This window comes from Salmo trutta, chromosome 39 (genome assembly GCF_901001165.1).
Source record: "Salmo trutta chromosome 39, fSalTru1.1, whole genome shotgun sequence".
In the NCBI taxonomy this organism is placed as follows: domain Eukaryota; kingdom Metazoa; phylum Chordata; class Actinopteri; order Salmoniformes; family Salmonidae; genus Salmo; species Salmo trutta.
This window is the reverse complement of record NC_042995.1, coordinates 21,936,772-21,963,769: the sequence shown is the minus strand read 5'-3', so window position 1 is coordinate 21,963,769 and position 26,998 is coordinate 21,936,772. Positions and strand designations below refer to the sequence as shown.

Sequence of the window (26,998 nt, the reverse complement as noted above, 5' to 3'; positions counted from 1 at the left end):
GCAAAGAGGAGTGGGACAAAATCCCTCCTGAGATGTGTGCAAACCTGGTGGCCAACTACAAGAAACGTCTGACCTCTGTGATTGCCAACAAGGGTTTTGCCACCAAGTACTAAGTCATGTTTTGCAGAGGGGTCAAATACTTATTTCCCACATTAAAATGCAAATCATTTTATAACATTTTTGACATGCGTTTTTCTGGATTTTTTGTTGTTGTTATTCTGTCTCTCACTGTTCAAATAAACCTACCATTAAAATTATAGACTGATCATTTCTTTGTAATTGGGCAAACGTACAAAATCAGCAGGTGATCAAATACTTTTTTCCCCCCACTGTAGACACACACACACAAACATATACGCAGGCATGTTTACACACTCAAGCACATAGACACACACACACATACGCATGTAGACACACATACACCTAACACACACACACACACACCCCACACACTAACCCACGCACACACTTGCAGTGTGATGAGAGAGAAGTGGGGCAGAGTGGGAGACATTGACAAAAACAACTGTTTGAGGGGGTGGGAGACCATTTCAAAGGAGTGCTGTACCTCAGCATCCACACACACTCCACACACTCCTCAGCCCTGCTGGCCTCCTCTTCAAGCCACTAGTGGAGAGCAGCCAGTTGGAACCAATCCCTACTGTCAACATCTTCATACGGAGCGAGAAAAGGAGGGCAGGAGGGAGGGAGGGAGGGAGGGAGGGGGATGGATCGACAGAGCGACAGAGAGAATAATGTCTTGTGCAGAGCTCGGCCACATCTCCCTGTGGTGCCATCAGCTTCAAGGGACACACAGCAGAGATGCCAAAAGCACCGGGACAGAGAGGGAGAGAGAGAGAGAGGGAGGGACAGAGAGAGAAGGCAAATAGATCATCTCAGGATGAGTAGAGCTTCTGTCTACTGTGTATCTCTCTCTCTCTCTCTCTCTACGGTAGGTCTCCATTTGTTATTCTCTGTTTTCTCTCCATCTTGTTTTTAGAGAAGTGTTTTCATCAGGGAGACTCGTCTGACACGATCTCCTTCCACTACTCTGCACACACTCACACACACTCCCTCTCTTTCGCGGTGACCCCATTCTTCTCCGGAGGGTCATCAATAGTTAAATATCCACGGTGCCTCTGTCCCGCCGGTGTCCATCCGCTCCAGGCATTTGACCGTCACATAAAACGTGGGAGGTGTTCCAGGGTGTGTATATGTGTGTGTGTGAACTGGTGCAGGAGGGCTAGGGTAGTGTGGGGTAAGATTTTCGTTGGGGGGGGGGGGGGTTCATTATCATTTCATGACCTGCCACATGAGGAGACAACATGACAATGTTAATTATTTAGCCCTCTTTGCCCTGTGTGTTGAGTAAGGGCGGAGCTAGACTGGTTACTCCCCCCCTATTCCCTCCCGTCGTCAGGCAGATTACAAAGTTCGCCCAGACAACTGGCTGAATGACACCCACAGTCTGCCATAGCAACAATGGCACGTCCCATACCATCACATACAATAACACACTCATGTAATTTGCATGAACACATATGATGTACATAGAGCGTACACATGCTCTTACAAGAACTCACAGACACTCATATATACACATATATCCAAGCATCCACTCTTACACACACACACACAGTTTTATGACCCTTCACCTGTTTCCAGCAAATGTCCAGGTGTCTAATGAGCTGAATGACCTTTGACCCTGCTGATAGGGATATTGAGGTCAGGGGTTAGGGGTCAGGATGTGACTAGAGAGAGGAAGGGGAAATGGAGGGGACTGGGGATGTCTGCAGCACGACTCTCCTCCTCCTATCCCCCACCCCCATTGCTCTCTCTCTTTCTCTCTTTCTCCCTCTCTCATACCCTTCTTTATTTTCTAAAAGCCCTCATGCCCCCCCCCCCCCCCCCCCACACACACAAAAAAAGGTCTGTTGAATGTGCCTGACATCACAAAATGAAGTTTCCTTGTGGAAAAAAGGAATTTGTAAAATGTTGTTTTAAGTCTAAGGACTAGTCTGTGTGGTGAATGGTGGTTTGGGCCGTTAAAAGATAAGTGACATTATCTCTTCACCATCTGGCACTAGGTGAGAGCTGGCTATGTTTACTTCTGGGGGACAGTTTGTGGTTTGGACTCATGGGGGTTAGGTTAACACACAGACACACACACACACAGTGCACAGGGCCAAACAAAACCGGGGGGACAGAGTGGCCTCCGACACAGGGAGAGGAAGACCGGAAGAGAGAGAGAGCGATTGAAAACACTGTAGCGAGGGTGAAAGTGAGGGAGAGAGAGAGAAGTAATGGTGGGTAGAATGATTATAGCCTCAGATACATAGAGAGAAGAGATGAGACGGGAAAATATAATACAAATAGTCTGAGAGAAGGAAAGACAAGGAAGGATAGAGGGAGGGAAAGTGTAACAGTGTAGGTTCCGTCCCTCTCTTCGCCCCAACCCGGGCTCGAACCAGGGACCCTTGCACACATCAACAACTGACACCCCACGAAGCATCGTTACCCATCGCGCCACAAAAGCCGCGGCCCTTGCAACGCAAGGGGAAACCCTACTCTCAGAGCGAGTGACGTCACTGATTGAAACGCTATTAGCGCGCACCACCGCTAACTAACTAGCCATTTCACATCGGTTACAAAAGCAAGAGAATGACCATAGACCCAGACACAAAGGAGAAGAGCGAAAGAGACAGATTGAAAGTGCATTCAATTATTTGACTATAGGCCTACATTGCATATGACAATAGGCCTGCATTTCATGCAAGAAACATCGCTTTAAATAAACCTTATTAAAACCTTTAGTTCTGGTGCCCTCTGTGGTCAGTTGGTGTAACGCCTGGCTGTCTATCTGGTGCATCTTGGGCCACAATACATGTTTCTACAGTGGCTTTGTCCCAAATGGAACCCTATTGCCTTTGTAGGGCCCTGGTCAAATGTAGTGCACTACATAGGAAATAGAGTCCCATTTGGAACACAGTCAGTTTCTGTTTTAACTGATATTAATATTTTATCTGTGGTCCTTTCTTCCTCTGACTTCCTCTTATATCTGGAGTTGGACAGTCCAAACTTGTTCTAACTGTAAATTAACCGTTATAACTGTCACTTGGAGTGAGTTTAGGGCTCATACTTCCTCCTATCGAAGTTAGTTTGTCTTTCTTTCTCATGGGGGGGGGGGGGGGGGGGTGTTATCGCATGCCAGAAGACGGTCTTGTGGTTTCAAGCAATGAGCCTCACTTGAGAGGAAGAGGGGGAGATGGATAGAGAGCGGAGAGAGGGATGGGGGAGAGCGATGGAAAGAGAGAGAGAGGAATGGAGTTGTTATGGAGGTGTTTTGAAGGGGTGGGGTTGGTGGAAGACCTCCAGGCCAGATAGAGGGATCGGACAAGAGGTGGGTCAGACGTCTCTCACCATTTGTTCCTCTCCTCCCACGAGCATGATCTATCTGTCTGTTGTCTGTCTGTGTCCTTCCCCTGAACAGGAAGAGACTCCTCCTATAGTCACATGTATCCTCTAACCTCTCTCCCTGAGGGGTCAGGAGAGGAAGGGAGGTGTAAGGAGGGTGGCGGACGTTTGTGGGCGGACGTTTGGGGTGGATGCCACAGGAAGTTGTCCGTGGTCATGTCCTGCCCTCCTGCAGAGACATCCTGTTACTTTTACAGAACACCCAATCCTGTCTGACCTTGCCCTGTCATGTCCCTCGAGCATTTCTGTCCACTGTTCAGTCCCCCCCCAGGGCGGTAGTGTGCGTGGGTGGTGTGGGAAGGGGAGTGTGTGTGTGTTTGTCTGCCCTTCCAAACCCCTACCAGCCCTCACCTTTTGCCCCACAAACACAGACAGACAGCTGGGTCGGTGTCATTGGATCTGGGTTTAGGTTGTCTGTGCTTAGCTGGGGCTCTGTGTGTGTGCAGCGAAGCGAGACTCACACTGCGGGCTATGGATGTGTGTGTGTGTGTGTGTGTGTGTGTGTGTGTGTGTGTGTGTGTGTGTGTGTGTGTGTGTGTGTGTGTGTGTGTGTGTGTGTGTGTGTGTGTGTGTGTGTGTGTGTGTGTGTGTGGCAGAGAGCGAGCAAGTGAGAGAAAGAGAGAGAGAGAGAGAACTGAAGACGGTATGTGGCTGAAACATTTACTCTGACTTGCTCGCACACTTCTTCACTTTTCCCAAGATGATTGTTTGCAATGCGAGGACAGCATCCCCTCTTTTTGACATGCACATCTCCTAGCTCCACACACATGCAGCACACTGATTTCATTGACATTTACATGTTGGTCATTCAGCAGACGCTCTTACCCTGAGCGATTTACGGTCAAGAAATCGAGCGCAGCAATCATCTCCTTTCACTGTGTCACTCACTCATTCACTCATCCCCATCGCGCCGGCTGATGCAACAAAGGCTCTCCACTTCTGTCAGCCTTTGGCCTTTGTGTGTGTGGTATAAAATGTGTGTGGGATCTTTTGATTGGTATAAAAGTCTAACCATGTACCCCTCTTTGTGTTGTTCTTCAGATCTTCCATGCTAACACAGACCCGTCTGAGGTGGTGCTGAACCGCGTACCCCAGCCGGTCTTAGCCCGCTTCGTACGCATCCGGCCTCAGAGCTGGAAGAGCGGCATTGCCCTGCGCTTCGAACTCTACGGCTGTCAGATCATAGGTGTGTGTGTGTGTGTGTGTGAGAGAGAGAGAGAGCCACGGGAAAAGAGATGTTTAAGTTATTTTGCCTTAGATACTTGAGGCATCCTTTTTACATTCTATCCTCTGTCCCACTGCACGTCAAAACAGAGTCATTTTCTTTGGAGAGACAAAACGTGTTTCTGGCATCTCCTGCTCTGTCAGTGAAGAAACGTAAAGAACCCCCTTAGAAGAAACGCCAGCCAGTTTATGCATTAACTACGCAGTAACATGAGCGCTCACACACACTCGCACGCGCACACAGAAGAACTCCCGACAGCAACCAGATCATTAGTCTAATCAAAGTTTTACTCCGTTCTCAGCCAGCCAGTGCGTCTCCAATCCCTCCCTCCTCCGTAATCGTCTTTTCTCTCACTCCATCTTTCTACTATGTTTCTGCTCTCCCTTCCTCTTTCTCCTCCTTTCTCCCTCGTGATCATTATTTTCTCACTTCCGTTTTCTCTCTCATTCCATCCTCTGTTCTTGCTTTGCCCTCTTTCTCTCTCTCCCTCTCCACCTACTCCAATTCTCTCGATCAATCTCCTTTCTCTACCTCTGAATAATTCTGTCTCTCCCCTTTTCCCTCTTCCTCTCTTGCCCTTTCACACTGTTTTTGATGTCAGGATACCAGCCTACTTTCTCTCAACCCCTACAATATCGCAGATTGCAGTATGTCACAAGAAAGGGTCACGATCAATCATTCATGTCACTCTTGTTCACTTGTAAATCTTGAACTGTGATTCACAGAGAGGGAGATAGAGTAGGACTCATTACGCATGATGACCTCACGTTGATACATACATACATACACACACATTTCTGTTGCCATTTATCCTTAATTTACATTCATTGCTAGTGCTGTGACATACCAGCATGAAACTTTGATCTGTGTGCTCTTAACCGTCAGCCCTACTAATGCTCTCCTCTCTGCTCAACCTCGCTCTCTTTCTCCTCTCTCAACCTCGCTCAACCTCGCTCTCTTTCTCCTCTCTCGGTCTCACTCCGTCTCGTCTCGGGTCTTCTCTCCTCTGTTTCTCCCTCGGTCTCTTCCTCGCTAACCTCCTCTGCCTACCGCTTTCTCTCTCTTCCCCTACCATTCTCCCTCTCTTTCCCTCGCTCTTTCTGCCCTCTCTCTCTCCTAGTTCCGTCTCTCTCTCCTCCTCCTCTATCATCTCCTCCTCTATCATCGTTTTGTATAATGTATGACATTGACCCAAATAAAGGGGATTTTTTAATTAATCATTTCCACCCCCTCCCTTCCTCGTCCCTCTCCCTCCTCCTCTTCTTCAGATGCTCCGTGTTCAGAGATGCAGGGCCTCCTCTCTGGCCTGCTCCCTGACGCCCAGATCTCAGCCTCGTCGGCTCGAGACATGCTGTGGTCCCCGGGGAACGCCCGCCTGGTGGCCAGCCACTCAGGCTGGTTCCCCGGCCCCGCTCAGCCCCTGGCTGGGGAGGAGTGGCTCCAAGTGGACCTGGGTGTCCCCAAGATGGTCCGGGGGATCATTACCCAGGGGGCGAGGGGCGGAGAGGGGACAAGCAGCACCGACAACAGGGCCTTTGTGAGGAAGTACCGCGTGGCGCACGGTCTAGACGGGAAGAACTGGGAGTATGTCATGGACAGCAAGACCAGCCTGCCCAAGGTGGGTGTGGGGGACATGTGTGGGGTGGGGGTGATGTGGGGGTTGTGTGTGTGTGTGTGTGTGTGTGTGTGTGTGTGTGTGTGTGTGTGTGTGTCAGTCTAAAGTGTGATTTATACTCATTTCAGTCATCTATGTAAAGATTTCAATATTTCTGCTTTATTTGTGTGTTGTGTTGCAGATATTTGAGGGGAATACCCACTACGACACCCCTGAGCTACGGCGTTTTGAGGAGACCCTGGCCCAGTTCATCAGGATCTATCCAGAGAGGTGGTCTCCTGCCGGGATCGGGATGAGAGTGGAAATATTGGGCTGTGGCGTGCCAGGTAAGACTCGAGCCCGTGGTTCTAGCGATAACACTCCCGGCTTAGACACATGTACACTCCTCTCCCCACCGGAGACCGGGGTTCAGTCCCCGCTCCAAACTTTCCATCTGTTTCTCCTCTCTGTCAAAATACTCTACAAATATATCTATTTTTTAAAGTGTGTTGGCGTGCGCATACTATATATCACCTGCGAGTCTACTGGATACCCGAGTTGGGAGTTGGAAAGCAAGTGGAAGTGGAAAAGTGAGGGAAGACTTGGAAAGAGTGAAGGTTAAAGTTACAAGGAGTGGAGAAAGGTTTGGACGGGTTCTGAGGAATCGGTCCCAAGGGTACCACGCACACACACACACTGCTGGTATGGTCTGCTATCCAGATGTGAGGCCGTAGACACATCTGGTCTCTCACTACTCTCACTGGGCCTACGCAGGACGCCAGAGTTACAGCGCCAGACAGTGGGCTCAACACCTACACACACACCGTCACTGCAAGCATACAGTACACACACACACCTCATCTCCCCTGAGCTGGTTCTAGGCTCCTCTCTCTGTTCCCACCCTGAATAGAATGTTCAACACATACACATAAACACACACAGACAATGGCTCCTAATGGGCCTGCACAGAACGTCTGTGCTGAAGCCTCAACACCTACACACTGTAGTGTGTGTGTGTGTGTGTGTGTGTGTGTGTGTGTGTGTGTGTAGGTGTGTGTGTAAGGATGATGTGGACCTCTTAATTTTTGATCACACTCTTCTCTGACTCAGTCACTACGCCATTACAGGAGAAACAAAGCCAGAACCCTCCATTAACACAGAACAAGAGGACACCAACACACACACTCGCTCTCTGTCAGAATAAGAGACTAGCGCCCTTTGTGAGGGACCCTCAGTACCACACCCATGATTGGCCTACATGAAAGATTGACAAATGAGCTGCATTCCTCCCCTCCCTACATCTCTCTCTCTCCTTGCTGTCCTCTGTTGCTCCCTCCTCACCCCATCCCTTCCTGCTGCTGCCCCCCAGTGGGGTCTCCACATAGGCGCTGGGATTCAAACCGGCATCCCTTCACCTTGAGGCTACGGCCACAGCCGTCCCGATGTTAACCCCGCCACATGTAAAAGGCATTGAAACCAGGTGAAAGCCCCGTGTTAATGCAATGCGTCACAGCCTTCTCTTTATTGGACACGGAGGAGATCCCAGAGAGATGGAGGAGTTTAACACCACACACACACACACACGTGTTCACAGTGCGTGAGGGTTGGAGTGCTGTGCCTCGTAACACAGGAGGGAGGATTGTAAATCTTTTGTCATCCCTCCTTTTTGCTCCCATCACCTCTCTTTCTCTCCTCTCTCTGTGTCTCACTCGCTCTCCCTCTATCCTCCGTCTTCCTCTTGCCCCCCCAACTATCTCACTATCTTTCTCTCTCCCTCTCTCTCACTGTTAAATCCCACACATGGCTCTGTTCTCTCCTCTCTCTGTTCCCACCCTTAGGCATAGTGCGTGGGTCTGTAAATATTTTTGTTCTTCATTCTTCCTCCACTCTCCTCTTCTGTTTCTCATCACCCCCCCCCTCCTCCTCTCTGTTCTCTGCTGTCCATTCCAGGCTCTTTGGTCTCATTTCTTACACACACACACACTTATGCACACACATACGCATCGAGCACAAAACTCTGCCTGGATATCTCATGTCTTCTTTCAAGATCAACTTCGGAGGTTTCTCTTAGGCTTTGTTTCACAGTCTTCACGGACATATTGGGTTCTATTTGAACCTTTTACTGCAGTGGACTAAATCAGGGTCACACAGAGTGTTTCTTGGTAGTCTTAAACACATCTGCTTTGAAACAAAAGTATTACACCTCGCACACAAACAAAAGCCCCCTGTAAAAGAAGACACCATTTCAGATAGAGTTGAAATGTATTCAATTTACACTTTATAGACATCACAGAAGACCAAAAAATAAATGCAAGTTTGACATTGAAACAGTATTTTTGGCATATTTTTTTTTGAATCATGTTGATTAATTATGAATAAATTACAGGTGTGACACTCATTGGCCAATCAACACATTTCATAGCTTAATACTGCATGCTGTTGTCTCAGGTTATTGACGTCTTTGCGTTGTCATCAACTCCAATTAGGCTGGGGGGCACGAAATATTCTCTTCCTAGTCCACTGTGGATTGAATAGCATAGGCTATATAATGAGTAATACCAACAGTATGGCTTCAATGAATAAAGGCCTTTTCACATCGCACATATAAGAAGAAAACAAAATACTACGCTCCTGTGAATTGTATTGTGTGTGAGGCACGTTCTCAATAAGCAATGTTTAGCCTGGGCCTACCGTTGATATGGCGTTATAGGACTGAATCATTTGAATATGTTTTGGAGGAGTACGTCTTTGGTAACAGGACAAGATGTGCTCTTTTGGAATGGGGATGTATACTGTGCACTGGAGGTAGGCCTATGTGAATAATGCAAAAGCGTGCTGACTAAGACTGAAACATTTAGAAACCTTTTCTGGCTAATGCATGGCCAGGATAAGAAAGACACCAGACGCATTGCTGTTGGACCAGCTTTCGTTATTGTAGGGTAAGGGTAGCCAAAAAGGGAATGCGTTTTAGTCAAACGAAACCGAAAACGAGCAAACCTCTTTAAATGATGGGCATATAGCCTGCGTTGAGGTTTATTTTACGCACATCCAAAATAATAACAGGAGCTGGCTAAAATAACGCACAATAGCCTACTGTACATCGATACAATGGGGGTGTCAGCTCACTGTTTTGCTGCTCTCAAACTTTATCTTTTAATAAAGCTTTCGTGATTTAAGATGTATTCCAAAGTGAGCGAATGCATTGGGCAGGACAAACAAAACAGCCTTCATTGAGGAGGGAAGGCTATACTTGTTTTTTAATAAAATGAAACGAAATGGGATTTTTAAAACAAATGTATACTCCATACCAGGCTTACGGGCACAAAAAGTACATCTCTCTTGTCCCATGTGCATATGGGCACTGTACGTGATGGCTGGATTGGCTGCACTTCTGCTGTCAAAATCCGTGCCATAAACCACCGCGTTATTGCTAAAACAAGATGTTGGTCCTCAGCACAAGCGAGCCCATATAAAACAGCTAAACGACCAATCCTGGCTAGGGTTTGAAGCCGGTTTTAACAGGTCAAAATTGTAAAGGAGCGTGCGTTTGACAATTGCGCTGGTTTAATGGCTGCCGAAAATGGAGCCCATGATAATCCAGAGTGCGGGGAGGATGCTAAGGCCCTGCTGTGTTTGTGTCTCTGCACTCTTGTTTGCGCCAGCGTTTTCTCCCTTACCATGTGACGTGGGTGTCATAGGGGGCGATGACCCCCTCTTATAACACTTAACCCTACATGTCCGGCAGGGAAGGAAAAACAACATGTTTTTCCAGCATGCACAATGTCGTGTGTGTGTGTGTGTTTTACAGAGGCTCTTTACATAATTGACTTTTTTTGTTGTTGCTCATATTTTGCTGAGTCATATTCTTTGGAGAGAGCTATGGCTGTTTTCCAGAAGAGAAGGAGCGAAGTCAGGGGCTGGGGGAACTGAGAACAGTGAGAAAGGGGAAGGGTTGGAGCGCTGTTCAGTGTATTCTCTGTAACATGACAGTTCCCTGACTTCTGATTTAGGATCGGTTTTGCGTTTTAGATCACAATAAATGACATAACGTAGATAGAGCTCTGAGTAGATCCTAAAACAGCCTTCCTACTATAAGACACTTGATACATATAGGCCCTGTACCGGTGCCCCCGCACATTGACTCTGTTCCGGTACCCCCTGTATAAAGCCTCGCTATTGTTATTTTACTGCTGCTCTTTAATTATTTGTTACTTTTATTTTCTATTTTTTACTTAACACTTCTTTTTCTTAAACTTCTTAAAGCATTGTTGGTTAAGGGCTTGTAAGTAAGCATTTCACTGTAAGGTCTACTACACCTGTTGTATTCTGTGCATGTGACAAATCAAATTTGAATTGATTTGAAGGGGCCATTCCTGCATGAGGGTCCCTCTCCCTGCATGAGGAGGCCTTCTGATGCGTGAGGGGGCCTTCTGATGCATGAGGGGATCCTCTCCCTGCACGGTTAGTCCTTCTCCTGCTTCTGCTGCACGAGGAGGCCCTCCTGCACGAGGAGGCCTTCTGCACAAGGAGAAAGGCACAGTGATACTGTATAAGGGCCGGACTCTCGGTGCAGCTCTGTAGCTGCTTCCTCACACATGCCAAGGAGTGGAGAGCCCTCGGGGCGAGGCAGGCAGGTCATAGCTCCTCGTCTCTCTCCTGTTACCCCTGACACCTCTGTCATACACGCACACACAGGCACACACACCCCTGTCACACCCCACAAAGGTCAAGCCGTTTACACTGTGACAAGGCCTGACCTTTGAAAGCACAGAGATGCAATGGCTCGGAGGAATGGCTTACGCTAAGGGGGATAAAATAACAGGATACACAGTCCTCGGATGTGAAAAAGGTTAGGGAGGAGTAGGGGGTTAATGTATTGCCGGTGGGGACCCCATAGCTCCTTGGTGATTAAAATCTGATAGGCCAACTCATTTCCTCTGTACAGGGTGTGACATTACCGTTAGACTAATGTCACGCAGTCAGAGACCTCAGCAGCTGGGCGCTGTTCTTTCAGCGAGCGCTATTTAGTTGGGTTTTTCCACAGCGCCAGACGTCCGGCTGCGTTCCTTTCATCCGTTGACGTTTTACCTCACAGGCAGTTGTGTCACGGTAAAATAGCAAAGGATCAATCATCTACGGTGTCCATATTAGGACAGCCTCATTCCCAGCAGGACCAGTTTCACTCTCAGCAGGACTCGCTTTCAATCGGTCCTAATGGGGACAACGTAATCAACTTCCCTCCGTGTTTGTCGTCGAAAGTATGAATGCTTTGGGTGGGGGAAAAAACGTTTTGCCATCTTGGATACACATTTTTACATAGAAATGATCAGAAAGCACAAGTTGAACGTACCGTATACTCTAAGGCAGGGGTTCCCAAACTTTTTAGAACAGAGTCTGGAAGAGAGTTTCCACAAATTCCCATATCATAATATGATTAGGACCTTGGTTAGACTGTGGTTGGAAAGCAGAGATCAACCCAAACCTTTCCCTCTGTCATTGCATAACGGAACCAGGGTTGTCCCATCTGGTCCCAATAACATGGTTGCTTATTGCCGATAACATTCCTAATGCAGCCTGTAGGCCATGTTCCGCTGGAAGGAGTGTGTGTGTGTGTGTGTGTGTGTGTGATCCTCCATTCCAAGGTGAACTAGCTAGACCCATCCATCACCCATGGAGCCAGTGGTGTCTGGCCTGACTGGGCTGTGGATGGAGACAGTGGAGACAGTCGAGACCCATGGAGGGAGGGAGATGTCTGGGCTAAGAGACACAACATGACTGGGCTATTACCGCCTGGGTCAGCCTGTCACCTCGACTGGGAGGGAGGGAGATGACCTCAGACTCTCATTTAGGCGCGTGGAGTGAGCAGAGATTGAGCAGAGATTGAGTATTCATGGGCAAACTGTTGATTAGACAGAAAGCTGTCACATTCACAGAGCGGTGTTGTTTCTTTGAGTGTGTTACATTGAGAATGTTTCATTTTGAGCATCTTGGATGTAACTGACAACACTTATGTGTTGTGTCTCCATAGAAACCAGCACTCTGGCCAACACAGCCACTCCCACTTTGTCTAGTCCAATGGAGAGCAGCACTGCCCAGCGGGCGAGCAGAGGTGAGTGTCTGTAAGCATGCTATGTGGAAATGTTGCATATAGATAAATTATGTTTGTATGTACACTGGGGTCACTTAGGAACGTCCTTGTTTTTGAAAGAAAAGCACATTTTTTTTGTCCATTAAAATAACATCAAATTGATCAGAAATACAGTGTAGACATCGTTAATGTTGTAAATGATTATTGTAGCTGGAAACGGCTGATTTTTAATGTAATATCTACATAGGCCCATTATCAGCAACCTTCACTCCTGTGTTCCGATGGCACATTGTGTTAGCTAATCCAAGTTTATCATTTTAAAAGGCTAATTGATCATTAAAAAACCCTTTTGCAATTATGTTAGCACAGCTGAAAACTGTTGTTCTGATTAAAGAAGCAATAAAACTGGCCTTCTTTAGACTAGTTGAGTATCTGGAGCGTCAATTAGGCTTTTAAAATGATAAACTTGGATTAGCTAACACAACGTGCCATTGGAACACAGGAGTGATGGTTGCTGATAATGGGCCTATGTAGATATTCCATTAAAAATCAGCCGTTTCCAGCTACAATAGTCATTTACAACATGAACAATGTCTACACTGTATTTCTGATCAATTTGATGTTATTTTAATGGACAAAATATTTTGCTTTTCTTTCAAAAACAAGGAAATTTCTAAGTGACCCCAAACTTTTGAACGGTAGTGTGTGTTATTGTAGAATGTTTGATTGGGGTCTCTCTCTCGATCTCTCTCTCTCTGTCTTTCTCCGTCCCTCTCCCACCCTTTCTCTCCAGGAGCCAGCTCCTCCCCTCCATCCATGGGTGGTGTGTGTGACTTTGAGCAGGGCCTGTGTGGCTGGACTCACGACCCCAGTGCCTCGCTCCATTGGTCCCTCCACAACAGCTCCAAAGCCCCAGCCCAGGGCCCCAGCCTGGACCTCACTCTGCCCCCCACCGGTAAGTCTCCCTGAGCATAGCACAGCGAGCTTCCCCGCCTAAATCAGGGTTGTCAATGGCGGTTCACCACAACCATGTTCAGAAGGCAAGAAAGAGGTTAGATAGCCACTTGGGCTAATTTAGCTTGACATACAGTAAAGTCCTTGTTTAGTGTTTGTGAACATGTGGATGTACAAAAACTCTGTTTGAGCCCCAGCGGAGGCTGCTTTTGTGACTTAAAAACACACACAACCACACAGACGTACACACACGCTCACACGCACACACGTATAATGTGTAAGTCATCCAGTCTGCTCTATGTGACTGCGCTACAACTCTGTGATGTTAACGGATCGTTCCGGGAGCGTTCTGGACAGGGAAAAGTTAAGAACCAGCAGCACTTACTAACTACAGAGGCAAGAGATTACAGAGGAAAAACCAGGAAAACCATTATTCCCAGCCGCGCATTCCTGCCCCTCGATTACCTTGCAGGCAAAGCTCTGGCTCTCTAAGTAGACTTCCATGTACTTAGAGCAATTATTAAGTTCCTTTTATACATACCCCCAGATCAAAAAAGAGTGAAGCTTTTGGCATATTAATTAAAGATATGAGCAGTTTGGAGTTTTTCTTTGAGGTTTTCTTACACTGACTGTGCTATAAATGGCATCCCATTCCCTATATGGTGCACTACTTTTGACCAGGTCCCTATGAGACAGCCCTACGGGTCCTGGTCAAAAGTAGTGTACTATAATAGAGAATAGGGGGCCATTCGGGACTGAGCCACTGGGGGTTAAAGGGATTGTTATCCTGACCTTGTTTTAAAATTCATTGGTTTTGATATATTTCGAATAGGGCCCATGAAATATTTAACGAGCTGCAGCTGTGAAGAATTGAAGGGGGAGTTTCAGGACCTGCTCGAGCTCAGTGGTTGGGGATCTCTGTCACCTGGGCTTTATATTGGGGGATCCCTGGGTATGTAGGTCGACGATTGTAGCCAAATCATCATTAGCCTAAGAGAGAGGTTCTCTCTCTCTCCCTCTCTCATTCTCCCTTTCTCTCTCTCCCATTCTCCCTTTCTCTCTCTCATTCTCTCTGTCTCACTCTCCCACGCTCTCTGCCTCTTTCTCTCTCTCTCCCTCCCCCTCTCTCCCTCCCTCCCTTTCTTTATCTCTCTCGTGACCCAGAAAACCCAGACCCAGTAACCTCTTGATCTCTCTCTTTTAAAAATGTGAAAACATAACAGCCGGAGAACTAGCGCCGTAGCATATCAGCGTGTGGTGCTGGCGGCGTCGATTGCGAGGCCTGCGTTTGCAGATTGAGTTCTCGTTGTCTTCGCTCGCTGCAGGAGACTGCGGAGAAAATGGATTAATAATGCTGTTGCGTCACATCACGTGAACGCGCCCCCTCTCGATTATGAGCCGTCTGCTGAACAAGCTGCGGAACAATGGGGGGAGCGTTCAGAGACGCCGGGTTCACCCGAGGTGTAGGGAGACGGGGGTTCTCTGCCAACACATTAAGATCCGGTTGATAAAGTGGGGGATGTTTTCTGTGTGGTGAAGACCCACACACGCAGATGTACGGACGCATACACACACTCATACACACACTCGCACACACTCACACACACAAATATACACAGTGATAGACAGTGCGGTATGGTGCTGAATGGGAGGGCTCCTTACACACACTGTGGTGTTTGGAAAGGCCAAGCGAGACCCTGTCACACACGCTGTCTGATGTGACACACACACCAGAGAGCAGAGGGGGGCTGTCATCGTGGATGAAGCCTTCTTCCTCTCCACAGATACTACTGTGTGATCTGCTAGACAGATTGTTAGGGTGGCTACACACACATACTGTACTGCACAGTATAATACACACTTGAATGTAGTAAGCTTTCTCTCCCTCTCGCATACAACACACATTTCAGTCGTCTCCCAGATTGAAGTTAGGCACACATTGTAGGGTGACATTTCCTTGACAAAAGTGTTAAATTCATAACAAGTGAGTTATCTGAATTTACATTGTGGATGCTGATTCCTGTCCAGGTAGTCTAAACCTTTAATATAATCAAATAAATGATTTAGTTCCCTCCACGATGTACATACAGTAACCATAACATGGACACAAAAGAACAATGCTGAATTTAGTTTGCAATAAATCAAACATTTATTTTTCTATAGAAAATAGTCAAGCTTGTGGTCTTTTGGCTGTGACACTGACCCTCCATTTCAGTGAAAAGTGACCCTTAGAGTCCCTCACATTTACATCCTCCTCCTCTTGGGGTCATAGTCCTGGTCAGTGCTGCTGCTGTTCCTCATATCGGCAAAATCTCTCTTAGTGAAGGCTGCTGATTGGTTGTTGGAGACTGCTGTCTTGCTCGTGGCTGTCTGGCTCGATGGCCAAAACATAGCGGCATTCGGCTGGCTGGATGACCAAAATGTAGCGGCTGCTGATTGGCTGGGCCAGACTGTTGTCTTGGTAGTGGCTGCTGATTGGTTGTTGGAGACTGCTGTCTGGCTCGTGGCTGTCTGGCTCGATGGCCAAAACATAGCGGCATTCGGCTGGCTGGATGACCAAAATGTAGCGGCTGCTGATTGGCTGGGCCAGACTGTTGTCTTGGTAGTGGCTGCTGATTGGTTGGGCCAGACTGTGTTCTTGGTAGTGGCTGCTGACTGGCTGGGCCAGACTGTTGCCTGCCAAGTGGCTACTGATTGGCTGTTGTCTTTCACCTCCACAACAACATCGACATCCATTGGCTCCACATCCTGATGACAATGCACTTGATTGTTGTTGTTGATCTGGGGCCCCTCTTTCCAGTCCATAAAATGATCCTGGTCTTGTCCATAGCTGGAGTTTGGCTGGAAGGTGGCAGGGGCTAAGTTGGGCTGGAAGGTGGCAGGGGCTAAGTTGGGCTGGAAGGTGGCAGGGGCTGAGTTGGGCTGGAAGGTGGCAGGGGCTAAGTTGGGCTGGAAGGTGGCAGGGGCTAAGTTGGGCTGGAAGGTGGCAGGGGCTAAGTTGGGCTGGAAGGTGGCAGGGGCTAAGTTGGGCTGGAAGGTGGCAGGGGCTAAGTTGGGCTGGAAGGTGGCAGGGGCTAAGTTGGGCTGGAAGGTGGCAGGGGCTAAGTTGGGCTGGAAGGTGGCAGGGGCTAAATTGGGCTGGAAGGTGGCAGGGGCTAAGTTGGGCTGGAAGGTGGCAGGGGCTAAGTTGGGCTGGAAGGTGGCAGGGGCTAAATTGGGCTGGAAGGTGGCAGGGGCTAAGTTGGGCTGGAAGGTGGCAGGGGCTGAGTTGGGCTGGAAGGTGGCAGGGGCTGAGTTGGGCTGGAACTGGCATGCAGGCGGGGTATTCAAAAATCCACTTTGCCATTGTCCCTGCAATAAATCAATCAATAAATCACATTGTACTTATAAAGGCCTTTTTACATCAGCATTTGTCTCAAAGTGTTTTTGAGAAACCCGCCCTAGACCCAGGGCTCTGGGCAAAAGTATTTCACTAGCTATATAGGGAATAAGTTGCCATTTCAGACTCACTATAATCTAGGCCAAACAAACCTGGTTCGGGTTCTGGTAGGCAGCCACTCCAGGCACGGGAGATCCTCCTGCCATCTGTGTGATCAGCCATGAGGCCAGAACATCCTTAGGAACCATCCCCAACACTAACCAGGTGAACTGGTCCAAAGGGAAGGGATGGAGGGGCCCAAACTGGCTCAGATATTGGAGATAGTCCATTATTGAAAGAACTTGGTGCAATTATATGTTTTTTAAATTGTTCAGAGCAGATAGCAATGTGATAGGCAATGCTTTCAAGTGCCTAAATGATGTGGTTGACCTCTAGAACATTGCTTCCCAGGTGTTCTGATGACATCACAGCTGCATCACAATCGAGGTCAATGACTATGACATTGTGCACAAGCTCATCGAGTTCTGTTTCTATGGTCGCGCTTCAACTAAACAGCAATAAAGGCCCATTCCTTAATAAAAATGTGTTTTCTATGAAATAAATCAAATAAATGTGTTCTATGAAGCTGAGGGATGGAACTGGAGAAGTGTAATCACCAAACAATTTGTAGATGGAGCTATAGATTCAACGACTGAAAGTCCATGGGGTCAAAATGATCTTTTGAATCATATGTTGAAGATAGACACCTGTTGCCTGGGTACAGGGGGACATATACTATTTTTATATATATATATATATATATATATATATATATATACTATTTTTATATATATATATATATATATATATATATATATATATATATATATATATATATATATATATATATATATATATATACACTATTTTTATATATATATATACTATTTTATATATATATTTTTATATATATATATATATATATATATATATATATTTACTATTTATATATATATATATATTTACTATTTATATATATATATATATTTACTATTTATATATATATATATATATATATATATATATATACTATTTTTATATATATATATATATTTACTATTTTTATATATATATTTACTATTTATATATATATACTATTTATATATATATATATATATATATATATAATATATATATATAGTATATTACATCATTCATGTCAGTTTAATATATAACGGTTTATACATGAACATTCAGTTGGAATATGGTGATGCCAATATCCATCACTTCGTTGTACCTAGTGCCTCTTGGAGAATATTCACACGCGTGATGATTTATATCTGTAGTTCCCTCACCTAACTGCTCTAACACACACTGCGATAAAGCACAGGTGATTTTGTCAGGATTGTGTTGATACTGGTCCATCGCCCACTTAACTCTTCCCCACCTGTGTGTCAGGGTTCCGTGTTCACATCCAATTCACTCACTAAACATCTTCTTCTACAAACAACTGACTGTGTTTAACACAATGCTATTGTCTAATGGGTCTACCTGAATACCAATGGGAATGACTCCCTTCGGTTGGCTGTGAATTCATCCCCTTCCCTTAGTGCTTGACTCTCTCACTGACCCTATTCTTCTGTCATGCGTGATTTGGTATTTATCATATCCCTGTGCTATTGTAAGTCTGACCTTGTAGTTGTGGTTTTGTTCTTGTGTGTGCTGATGTGTGTACGTGTGTGTGTGTGTACACTCCCTCGTGTGTGTGTGTGTGTGTGTGCGTGTATTTCCCATGTGTTCCCCTCACTGCAACATCTCAAGTCTGTAAACCCACCACTGCATTGTCTCCCTTCCCCACACAGACCTGAATAGCTACCTGTACATCGAAGCCAACCCCAAGACGGAGCAGCAGCGAGCCAGGATCCTCAGCCCCATAGTGGGACTCGACACGGGGCCTCTCTGCCTGCTTTTCTCCTACCAGCTGTGGGGAGAAGCCCAGGGCACCCTGCACATCCTTCTCCGCGATGCCCATCACGAGGAGACCCTTCTATGGGCACTCCGCGGCAACCAGGGACCCGTTTGGAAGGAGGGTCGCACCATCCTGCCCCGATCCCCCAAAGAGTTCCAGGTATTCGGGCGTTAGCATGCTCCCCTCTCCCTTCCATAAAAATAGTCTGTTGGAGATAGCTGGAGAAACAAGTAGAAGTATATTACTAGTGGTTATGTGTTGCAGTGATTCTATGTATAAGATATATCCCTGCATCTACATGTAGGTCATTTGTTTCTTTTCCCCTCCTCTTCCCCTACTCCTCCTCCTCTTCCTTCCCCTTCCTTCCCCTACTCTTCCTCCTCCTTCCCCTACTCCTCCTCTTCCTTCCCCTTCCTTCCCCTACTCTTACTCTTCCTCCTCCCCTACTCCTCCTCTTCCTTCCCTTACTCTTCCTCTTCCTTCCCCTACTCCTCGTCTTCCTTCCCCTACTCCTCCTCTTCCTCCTCCTCCTCTTCCTTCCCCTCCTCCTCCTTCCCCTACTCTTCCTCCTCCGCCTCTTCCTTCCCCTCCTCTTCCTTCCCCTCCTCTTCCTTCCCCTACTCTTCCTCCTCCGCCTCTTCCTTCCCCTCCTCTTCCTTCCCCTCCTCTTCCTTCCCCTACTCTTCCTCCTCCTCCTTCCCCTACTCCTCCTTCCCCTACTCTTCCTCCTCCTCCTCTTCCTTCCCCTCCTCCTCCTTCCCCTACTCTTCCTCTTCCTTCCCCTCCTCTTCCTTCCCCTACTCTTCCTCCTCCGCCTCTTCCTTCCCCTCCTCTTCCTTCCCCTCCTCCTCCTTCCCCTACTCTTCCTCCTCCGCCTCTTCCTTCCCCTCCTCTTCCTTCCCCTCCTCTTCCTTCCCCTACTCTTCCTCCTCCTCCTTCCCCTACTCTCCCTCCTCCTCCTTCCCCTACTCTCCCTCCTCCTCCTTCCCTACTCTTCCTCCTCCTCCTTCCCCTACTCTCCCTCCTCCTCCTTCCCCTACTCTCCCTCCTCCTCCTTCCCCTACTCTTCCTCCTCCTCCTTCCCCTACTCTTCCTCCTCCTCCTTCCCCTACTCTCCCTCCTCCTCCTTCCCCTACTCTTCCTCCTCCTTCCTCCTCCTCCTTCCCCTACTCTTCCTCCTCCTCCTTCCCCTACTCTTCCTCCTCCTCCTTCCCCTACTCTCCCTCCTCCTCCTTCCCCTACTCTTCCTCCTCCTCCTTCCCCTACTCTTCCTCCTCCTCCTTCCCCTACTCTTCCTCCTCCTTCCTCCTCCTCCTTCCCCTACTCTTCCTCCTTCCCCTACTCTTCCTCCTCCTCCTTCCCCTACTCTTCCTCCTCCTCCTTCCCCTACTCTCCCTCCTCCTCCTTCCCCTACTCTCCCTCCTCCTCCTTCCCCTACTCTCCCTCCTCCTCCTTCCCCTACTCTTCCTCCTCCTCCTTCCCCTACTCTTCCTCCTCCTCCTCTTCCTTCCCCTCCTCTTCCTTCCCCTACTCCTCCTCTTCCTTCCCCTACTCCTCCTCTTCCTTCCCCTACTCCTCCTCTTCCTCCTCCTACTCTTCCTCCTCTCAGGTGGTTATGGAAGGCTTCGTTGACCACGGAACCAAGGGCCATATCATGATCGACAACATCCACATGAATTTTGGTACACCGTTGGAGGAGTGCACACGTAAGTCTGCAGATCATACAAACATGTGTGCACACACTCACTGACACACATACAAACATGTGCATACACACACCTGACCCTCCAGCACCCCAGTTATATTCCTCTGTCATCCCACCACCACACCATTCAACTTCTGTTCCCCCCTCTATCTCTCTCTCTCTCCATCATCCCTTCATTCCTTCTCTACCTCCTTCTTCTCCTCCTCCTCCTCCTCTCCTCCCCTGGGGTCCCCGACTTGTCACTCCAGTTGTGCTCTAAACACCCCACTACACACACACACACACAAACAAACCCGAACACACACCCCAAGTTCCCTCATCAGAATCTTGGGGACAGACTGACTGGTACTTCTGAAAGCTGTAGCGAAGAGATGAAAGGAGAGAGAATGAACGAAAGACTGGAGTGTTATTCCTCTGCCAGAAAACTAAAGGAAGAATGGAAAGTAGGCCATAAACGCCCCGTGGGCCCCCGCGATGCTAATCTATGTTTCATTAGATTTCTTCTTCTCTCGTATCTGTAAACAGAGCTTTCCAGAGCCGTCAAAGCAATAGATCCGGCACTGGTGTGTGTGTGTGTGCGTGGGTGTGCGTGCGTGCGTGTGTGCGCTGGGCTTTTAATCTAGCCAGAGCAGGGGGGTTTAGGAGTAGGTCTTAAACAGATCACAGACAGACTGTGGGTTCTGAGCCAAAAACCTGCCATCATTGAGTTTGACTTCATAGAGTTGGGCTGTGTGTGTGTGTGTGTGTGGGGGGGGGGGGGGGTGCATGTGTTTGGTAGTATGGTTGTTAGACGAAAGATGAAAACCCGTCGCCCCTCTGTCAACCAGTGTGGAAGTACCTCCACTCCTCTCCCCCTCTACCCATTTTCTCCTCCTTCCTCATTCCCAAGGCATGCTGGGAGTGTTCTTATCAACCAGCGCAGTCGAGTTTGTTCACAGCACATTGGTGTTACAGCCAAAAAGGGCCCCGCTTCCCAACTCGCCCCTCTCGCAGGCCCCCATGCTTTTTGTTACCATTCCAAGTCAATCAGACTGAACGTTGTGTGTGCAGTCAGCCAGCCAGGCAGCAACCTTCCCATCTCAACTGGACTCCACAACTTTGAATGACTCAAACTTCCCACAGTCGCCCTCCATGTCTCCCAACGCACAATAACACACTCTTTGACATTGCATTCTACCCCAAGAATTTCTCTATTTCTCTTGAGTTTACGTATTAAGAAAGTTGTCAATAGGCAAAAGAGTGATATCAGTGCCAACAGAAATTGAATCCGAATTCAATTTGTTTAAATGTTTTTGGCTGACTTTCCTAGCTATTTTTCAGGTTATAAACAGTCTTGTTTGTTTGTTTGTTTCTTTCTCTCTCAGAACCTTTCGCTGCCTTCCTTCCCGACATGACAGGTGAGTTTACGCCCCTTTAGCCGTGTAACGATGTCACTTCCTGTGCAAATGTTTCCGCTTCCTGCTCGCCGCGCTGCACTGCACAGCTTTGACTAATGGGAGCTTTGCTTGATGGCACCCGTGTGACAAGAAATGGGTGTGCAAGAGCTGTGTTCGCCGCTTGATTAATGCTGCCTCGGTGACAAACGATTCCCAGAATCATCATCATCAGCGTCCAGACATCATCAAACGACATCCGAGCCCACTGAATCCAGCAGAATCCAGTTTATTGCAGAGGAATTCATACTATTGCTTTGACATCCATGGTTTTAAAAGAACTGTCTGCCTCAATAGAAATATTGGAAGAGCTATAGGGGATTGATGTTATTACTTGATATAGTGTTTTTGGCTGCTGGTTCCAATAAGATAAGAGCTTGGGAATTTGTGTGTGTGTGTGTGTGTGATGTGTGCAATTTCTTCCTCCACCGTGACGCACGCACATAGACACACAGACTCTCTCACACACACACACACACACACACGCACACCACCACCCCCATACACACAAACGCACACATACACGCTTCGTAGTGAAACGTAATCAAGTAGAGTGACTCAGCTGCAACGCCGGTGTCTCTCTCATCCTCTCAGCTCTGTCTAATGAGCGTGTGCACAGTGCAGTGGGCAGGTACACGCACCATTTCCCTCTGTAATTGTGTGACATGGTCGAATACTCAGGGTGGCTTCAACTCTACACCGTACATGGAGTCTCTCAGCTATCTCTCGCTTTCCCTCTCCCTCTCGGGCCCTTAAACTGCTGGTTTTGGTCCGTTTTCATAGCTAAGACCTAAGAGGGCTTGGAAACGGTTGTCGGCGTATGATTTCACAGACCTGTATGAATAGGAGAGCTTACGTCTTGGAAGACGTTGTTAGGGCGATTTCGCAAAGAATGTAAGAGGGGTTCATAGGGTTGAAGTAGAGGAGCTGTGTTTGGGTGTTGGGAGGGTCTCCACTGAGATACTTCTTGGCTTGAAGAGGAAAGAACTGGCCCAGAGAGCAACAAAGACTAGAACAGAGCAGAGCAATGTGTTTTTCCAAGGAAATCCATTTGAACCTGCCAAACAAATTCCATTCACTGTCTCCAAATTAAAGGGAGAACAATCCAGAACATTCCTATGCAGGCTCCATGGGGTCTTATGATTGGTCAGTGGAGCATTGGAACTTCCTGTACCAACAGGAAGTAGTGGCTCCTCATTGGGGAAAAAGGCATTTTACTTCATCAGCGTAGTCAATTTACAAAAAGTCAACAACTTACAGTTTGTGTCTTGATCCAACCCAGGTTTCAATCATAAATCAACCACAGCTTGAAACCTCTTTGGGTTTCATTTCTTTCAAACTGAATTTGTTTGTTGACAAGTTAATTAGGTATCAATTCATATTGGGGATTGTTCAGATGTGTGCGTGTGCGTGCGCGCGCGTCCGTTCTGTTAGTTAATTACCACGCCCTTTGTTTCACACCAAATTATTACATGAGACCTTTATTCATTGGATCGTTGGATCAATTCAATCCCACAGACTCATTGAAAATCCGTAGCTATGCTCCGCCGCTCTTAGTGTGAAAAATCACCTCTCTCGCCATCAACTGCAACCTAAGCTTCAATCCTCAGATCAAAAAAAAACCCTGATGCGTTTGATTTATTTCAGCCATTATCCTGTGATGAATAACTTTTTCCCCCGTTTGAGCCGGCATGCTTGTGCATGCCCATGTGCTCGTTCGCCTGCTGTTCATGTGATGGAAAGCCACAGGGGAGAAAAATAAACACCAAAACAAAGCAGTCCATTGGATGTGCTTTGCTTGCACCCCCCCCCCCCCACCCCCCCACCCCCCGAGCCAACATATTCCTTATCTCTCCACCAGGGGGAGGTGTTCCTGGCGGGAGTGACCCCACAGTAGACACGTTGGCGCGGCCACTCGTACCCACCCTCTGGTACTACCTCGTGGCCGCCGGGGGTGCCCTGATACTCCTGGCAGTGGCCATCTTGGTACGAGCGCTCTGTCGCCATCGACGAAGGCTGGCAGCGAAGAAGGGCCAACTCTCTGTGGCCTACCACAGCCAGTCCCAGTACTTTCAGTACTCCCAGTGCTCCGCCAGTAACCCGGTAACGGCCGCTCCAGGGACGGAGCCCGTGCTCACCGTGAGGCTAGACAACCACGGCCACCAAACATATGCCCTCTGCTGAAAGGAAGAGGTGGACCTTACAGATAAACCCCTCCCCTTCTGATGGCTCATGGACGACGCAACGGGGGACAAGGATTGGAGTGGTATTGACAGTGACATTTTCCGGGGTCCTGCTTTCATCAGCAGTGGATGTTACTGTTCACAGACCAGCTTTTCGAACGCCATTTCTATAACTTGAACCTGTCTACGGACTACGTAGAGATGAAGCGATCGATCTATGCGATTGGCTTGTTTTAAACCCAACCTCCAGCCTTACAGGACTGTTGGTTCTAGTTCTAGTTCCTACCCCATGGGCTTCCTGGAATCGCGCCAGCGCGGACACACTCAGCGTGGGCTAACCTCCCGGCCCGGTGTGAGTGTAGTGGTTCAGCCATGTAAACCATCCAGCGCTGTCAGACCACAAACAGACAAGTGAGAGATACTGTCTTACTGACAGCTCTGCTGGCAACACTCTGAGAGAGGGAGAGAAGAGGGAGAGGAGGGGGAATGTTACAGTCAGAGACAATGGATGCTCTACAGGAGCTACTTCATTGTAAAGATTGTGCTTCAGGACAGGCTGCTAAGATGTCAGTGTTACTATTACTGAAGGAGATGTTAAATAGATACTGTTACAGTTGTCTATGTTTTGTTTATTATGAGTGGGCCGGGTTACTGGGTATTACCAGTGTAAGACAAAAAAAAGCATGTTTGAATATGAAGTTGAGCTTTTATGTGTCACTCTTATTGACCTGAGGAATCAATCTCATTCGCGCAGCTCAAGAATAACATTTTAGTAGTTCCACACCGGAAACCCTGCATCAAGCTTTTGATTGAATATGACCCCTCAGTCAGTCTGTGAGCAGAGTCCCTCTCTTTATAATATCATCATCAGTGATTAATGTTCATTCACACATTGTTTGTGTTCTATCTTAGAAAGTCCTCAGTGGCATCACTCATGTGAAAACGTGGCTGGTAAGCCCCACATCCAACTCTATGCAATACTCTCAAACAGCTGGAAGCCATTTTTCTTGTCTTCTGTTGCGTGTGCTCTGAATTGAGAATCCTCCAAAACATAGAAACCAAAGACAAACTACAAACAATGCTTCCCAATAACTTAAGATGGATGCTGGCAGGATGCATCCTTCATTAGAAAGTTGAGGGTATAAACAAAATGGCAAAGAATGTAATGATATAACAACTGGTGGCCAAGATAATTGGAAATATGTTTGAAATGGGACCAGGCCCAATTATGATAATAGTTAGCACATATTTAAGTTGGTTTGTTAGTGGTTATGTAGAGCTCTGAGAATCAGATGGCCCTTAAAGGGGAAGTTCACCCAAATTACAAAACGGTGGCCATGTAAATAAAGCCTAAGCATGGATTCTATAGACTGCTTTCAGGGGAAGAAAAACAAGATTTAATTTTGCGTGAACTATCCCTTTAATGATAAACAGTTATCAATCTCAGCATTATTGTACATCCAGAGGTAGTTTAGTTCAATTCCTGCCCATTTAACCACCAAAATATGTCAGAGGTGCTTTCCGATCTCAAAAGCAGTCCGAGTCCACGTCCCATAGTTGTGTAGATCCACCGATATGCCTCAACCCCGAACGAGTGGAAAAGATAAACAACATAAAATCAGTAAATGATGGTGCTTCCATTTACAACCGGTGGCCTGGGACGTGAACTTATCTCAACATAAGACCAATTCCCAGGTCTGAAAGCATCTGACCAACTTTGAGTTTGTAATGAACTGTCCCTTTAAGTAGGACAACCGAATGTGTTTGGGTTAGAGTGATGCCTCCACATTTCTATGGAAGCCACTATGTTATCTGGGGGTTTCGATGAGGGCTATAAGGGACATATAGTCTTCCATTGAGTGGGGTGAATGTGTGTGGCAATCAGGCTTTTTAGTTTTCTCAGAGTGAAGAGAAGTTTTTTTGGTACCCTCTCACAATGTGCTTTTAAATTAACTGGGGGTTGGGCACCCCACTCTGTCCATCTCACCGTAGGTCCTCCCCAAGCTCTTAATATCTCTAATCAGGTAATGGAGCGATAACATTTTATTTAGTCTGTAGTAAGCACTTTTCTCTTTTCCCGTCTCCTGCACACACAGGCACAATCTCTCATGCATACACACACACACGTACACTCTCTCTCACACAGGCGCACACACACTGTACCCCTCCCCACACACACACACACACACACACACCAGCAGCCAAAAGCCGTTGCCCCTGGACACCATATTAATGATTCTCGTTGAGGGCTCCAGTTAAGGTGTTCCTTGCCAAGCAATTACTCCCACCTCAGTCCATATGCCAAGTGTTGCACACACACCTCTCAAGATGACAATAAACATGAAGTTAAAGTGCCGTTTTCAAAAACAGCGCCAGGGTGAATTTTGGGGGGGGGGGTCGAGCGGAGGTCTAGGCTTAAGCACTTCTAAGCACCACTCTCACTGCTGATACTCATTGGTATCTCATGATGACCACATCACAGTGGGCGGAAGCCAGGAGGGAACTGTGTTTTCTCCCTGTCTGTTTACAGCTCAGTGCATAATCTATTTGTAGGATGATGATGATGATGATGATGGTAAAATTGTTTGCAGATACTTTACTTGGGCTTCGCACCTCTTTTGTGAGCAATGTGAAAAGTGTGTTCTAGTTAAATGAATGTGAATACAGTATGATCTGTGGTAATAAAGTGATATTTTTCTACATTGTGATATGTGTCTGTATGCCATTGGGCTTTAGCAGTCCCAACACACATTAGTCATTAGTGAGTGTAATTAGTAATTACAGTGAAGGAAGATTTGACATAGACAGCTTACATTGCACGAAACCAAAATGTACTGTATGGATGCTTGGCGTTGTACAATCGTTCTGTTGTATCTTCTTCGCTCATAGATAAGAGACCAGAGTTTGGAGACAGCAGACTTTTTAATGGCAGGGACCAGATAGATGGAGGTAAGTGCTTCCATCAACTACAATGTATTTTGTGTGTCCATTACTGCAAAATGTTTTTCCAAATGTGAA

General features: G+C 47.2%; 1 protein-coding gene across 2 annotated transcripts in view; it reads left to right on the top strand.

The window, feature by feature from the left end:
* LOC115179682 (neuropilin-2) overlaps nucleotides 1-26,998 on the top strand; it is a 67,867-nt gene that overhangs the window by 38,339 nt on the left and 2,530 nt on the right. For both annotated transcript variants that reach the window (XM_029741357.1, XM_029741358.1), the window contains 9 exons: nucleotides 4,513-4,657; nucleotides 5,965-6,314; nucleotides 6,493-6,637; nucleotides 12,319-12,399; nucleotides 13,172-13,333; nucleotides 18,553-18,818; nucleotides 20,269-20,365; nucleotides 21,729-21,761; nucleotides 26,870-26,929. In XM_029741357.1, coding sequence (XP_029597217.1) covers nucleotides 4,513-4,657; nucleotides 5,965-6,314; nucleotides 6,493-6,637; nucleotides 12,319-12,399; nucleotides 13,172-13,333; nucleotides 18,553-18,818; nucleotides 20,269-20,365; nucleotides 21,729-21,761; nucleotides 26,870-26,929 — 1,339 coding nt within the window. The remainder of the gene's footprint in view (nucleotides 1-4,512; nucleotides 4,658-5,964; nucleotides 6,315-6,492; nucleotides 6,638-12,318; nucleotides 12,400-13,171; nucleotides 13,334-18,552; nucleotides 18,819-20,268; nucleotides 20,366-21,728; nucleotides 21,762-26,869; nucleotides 26,930-26,998) is intronic.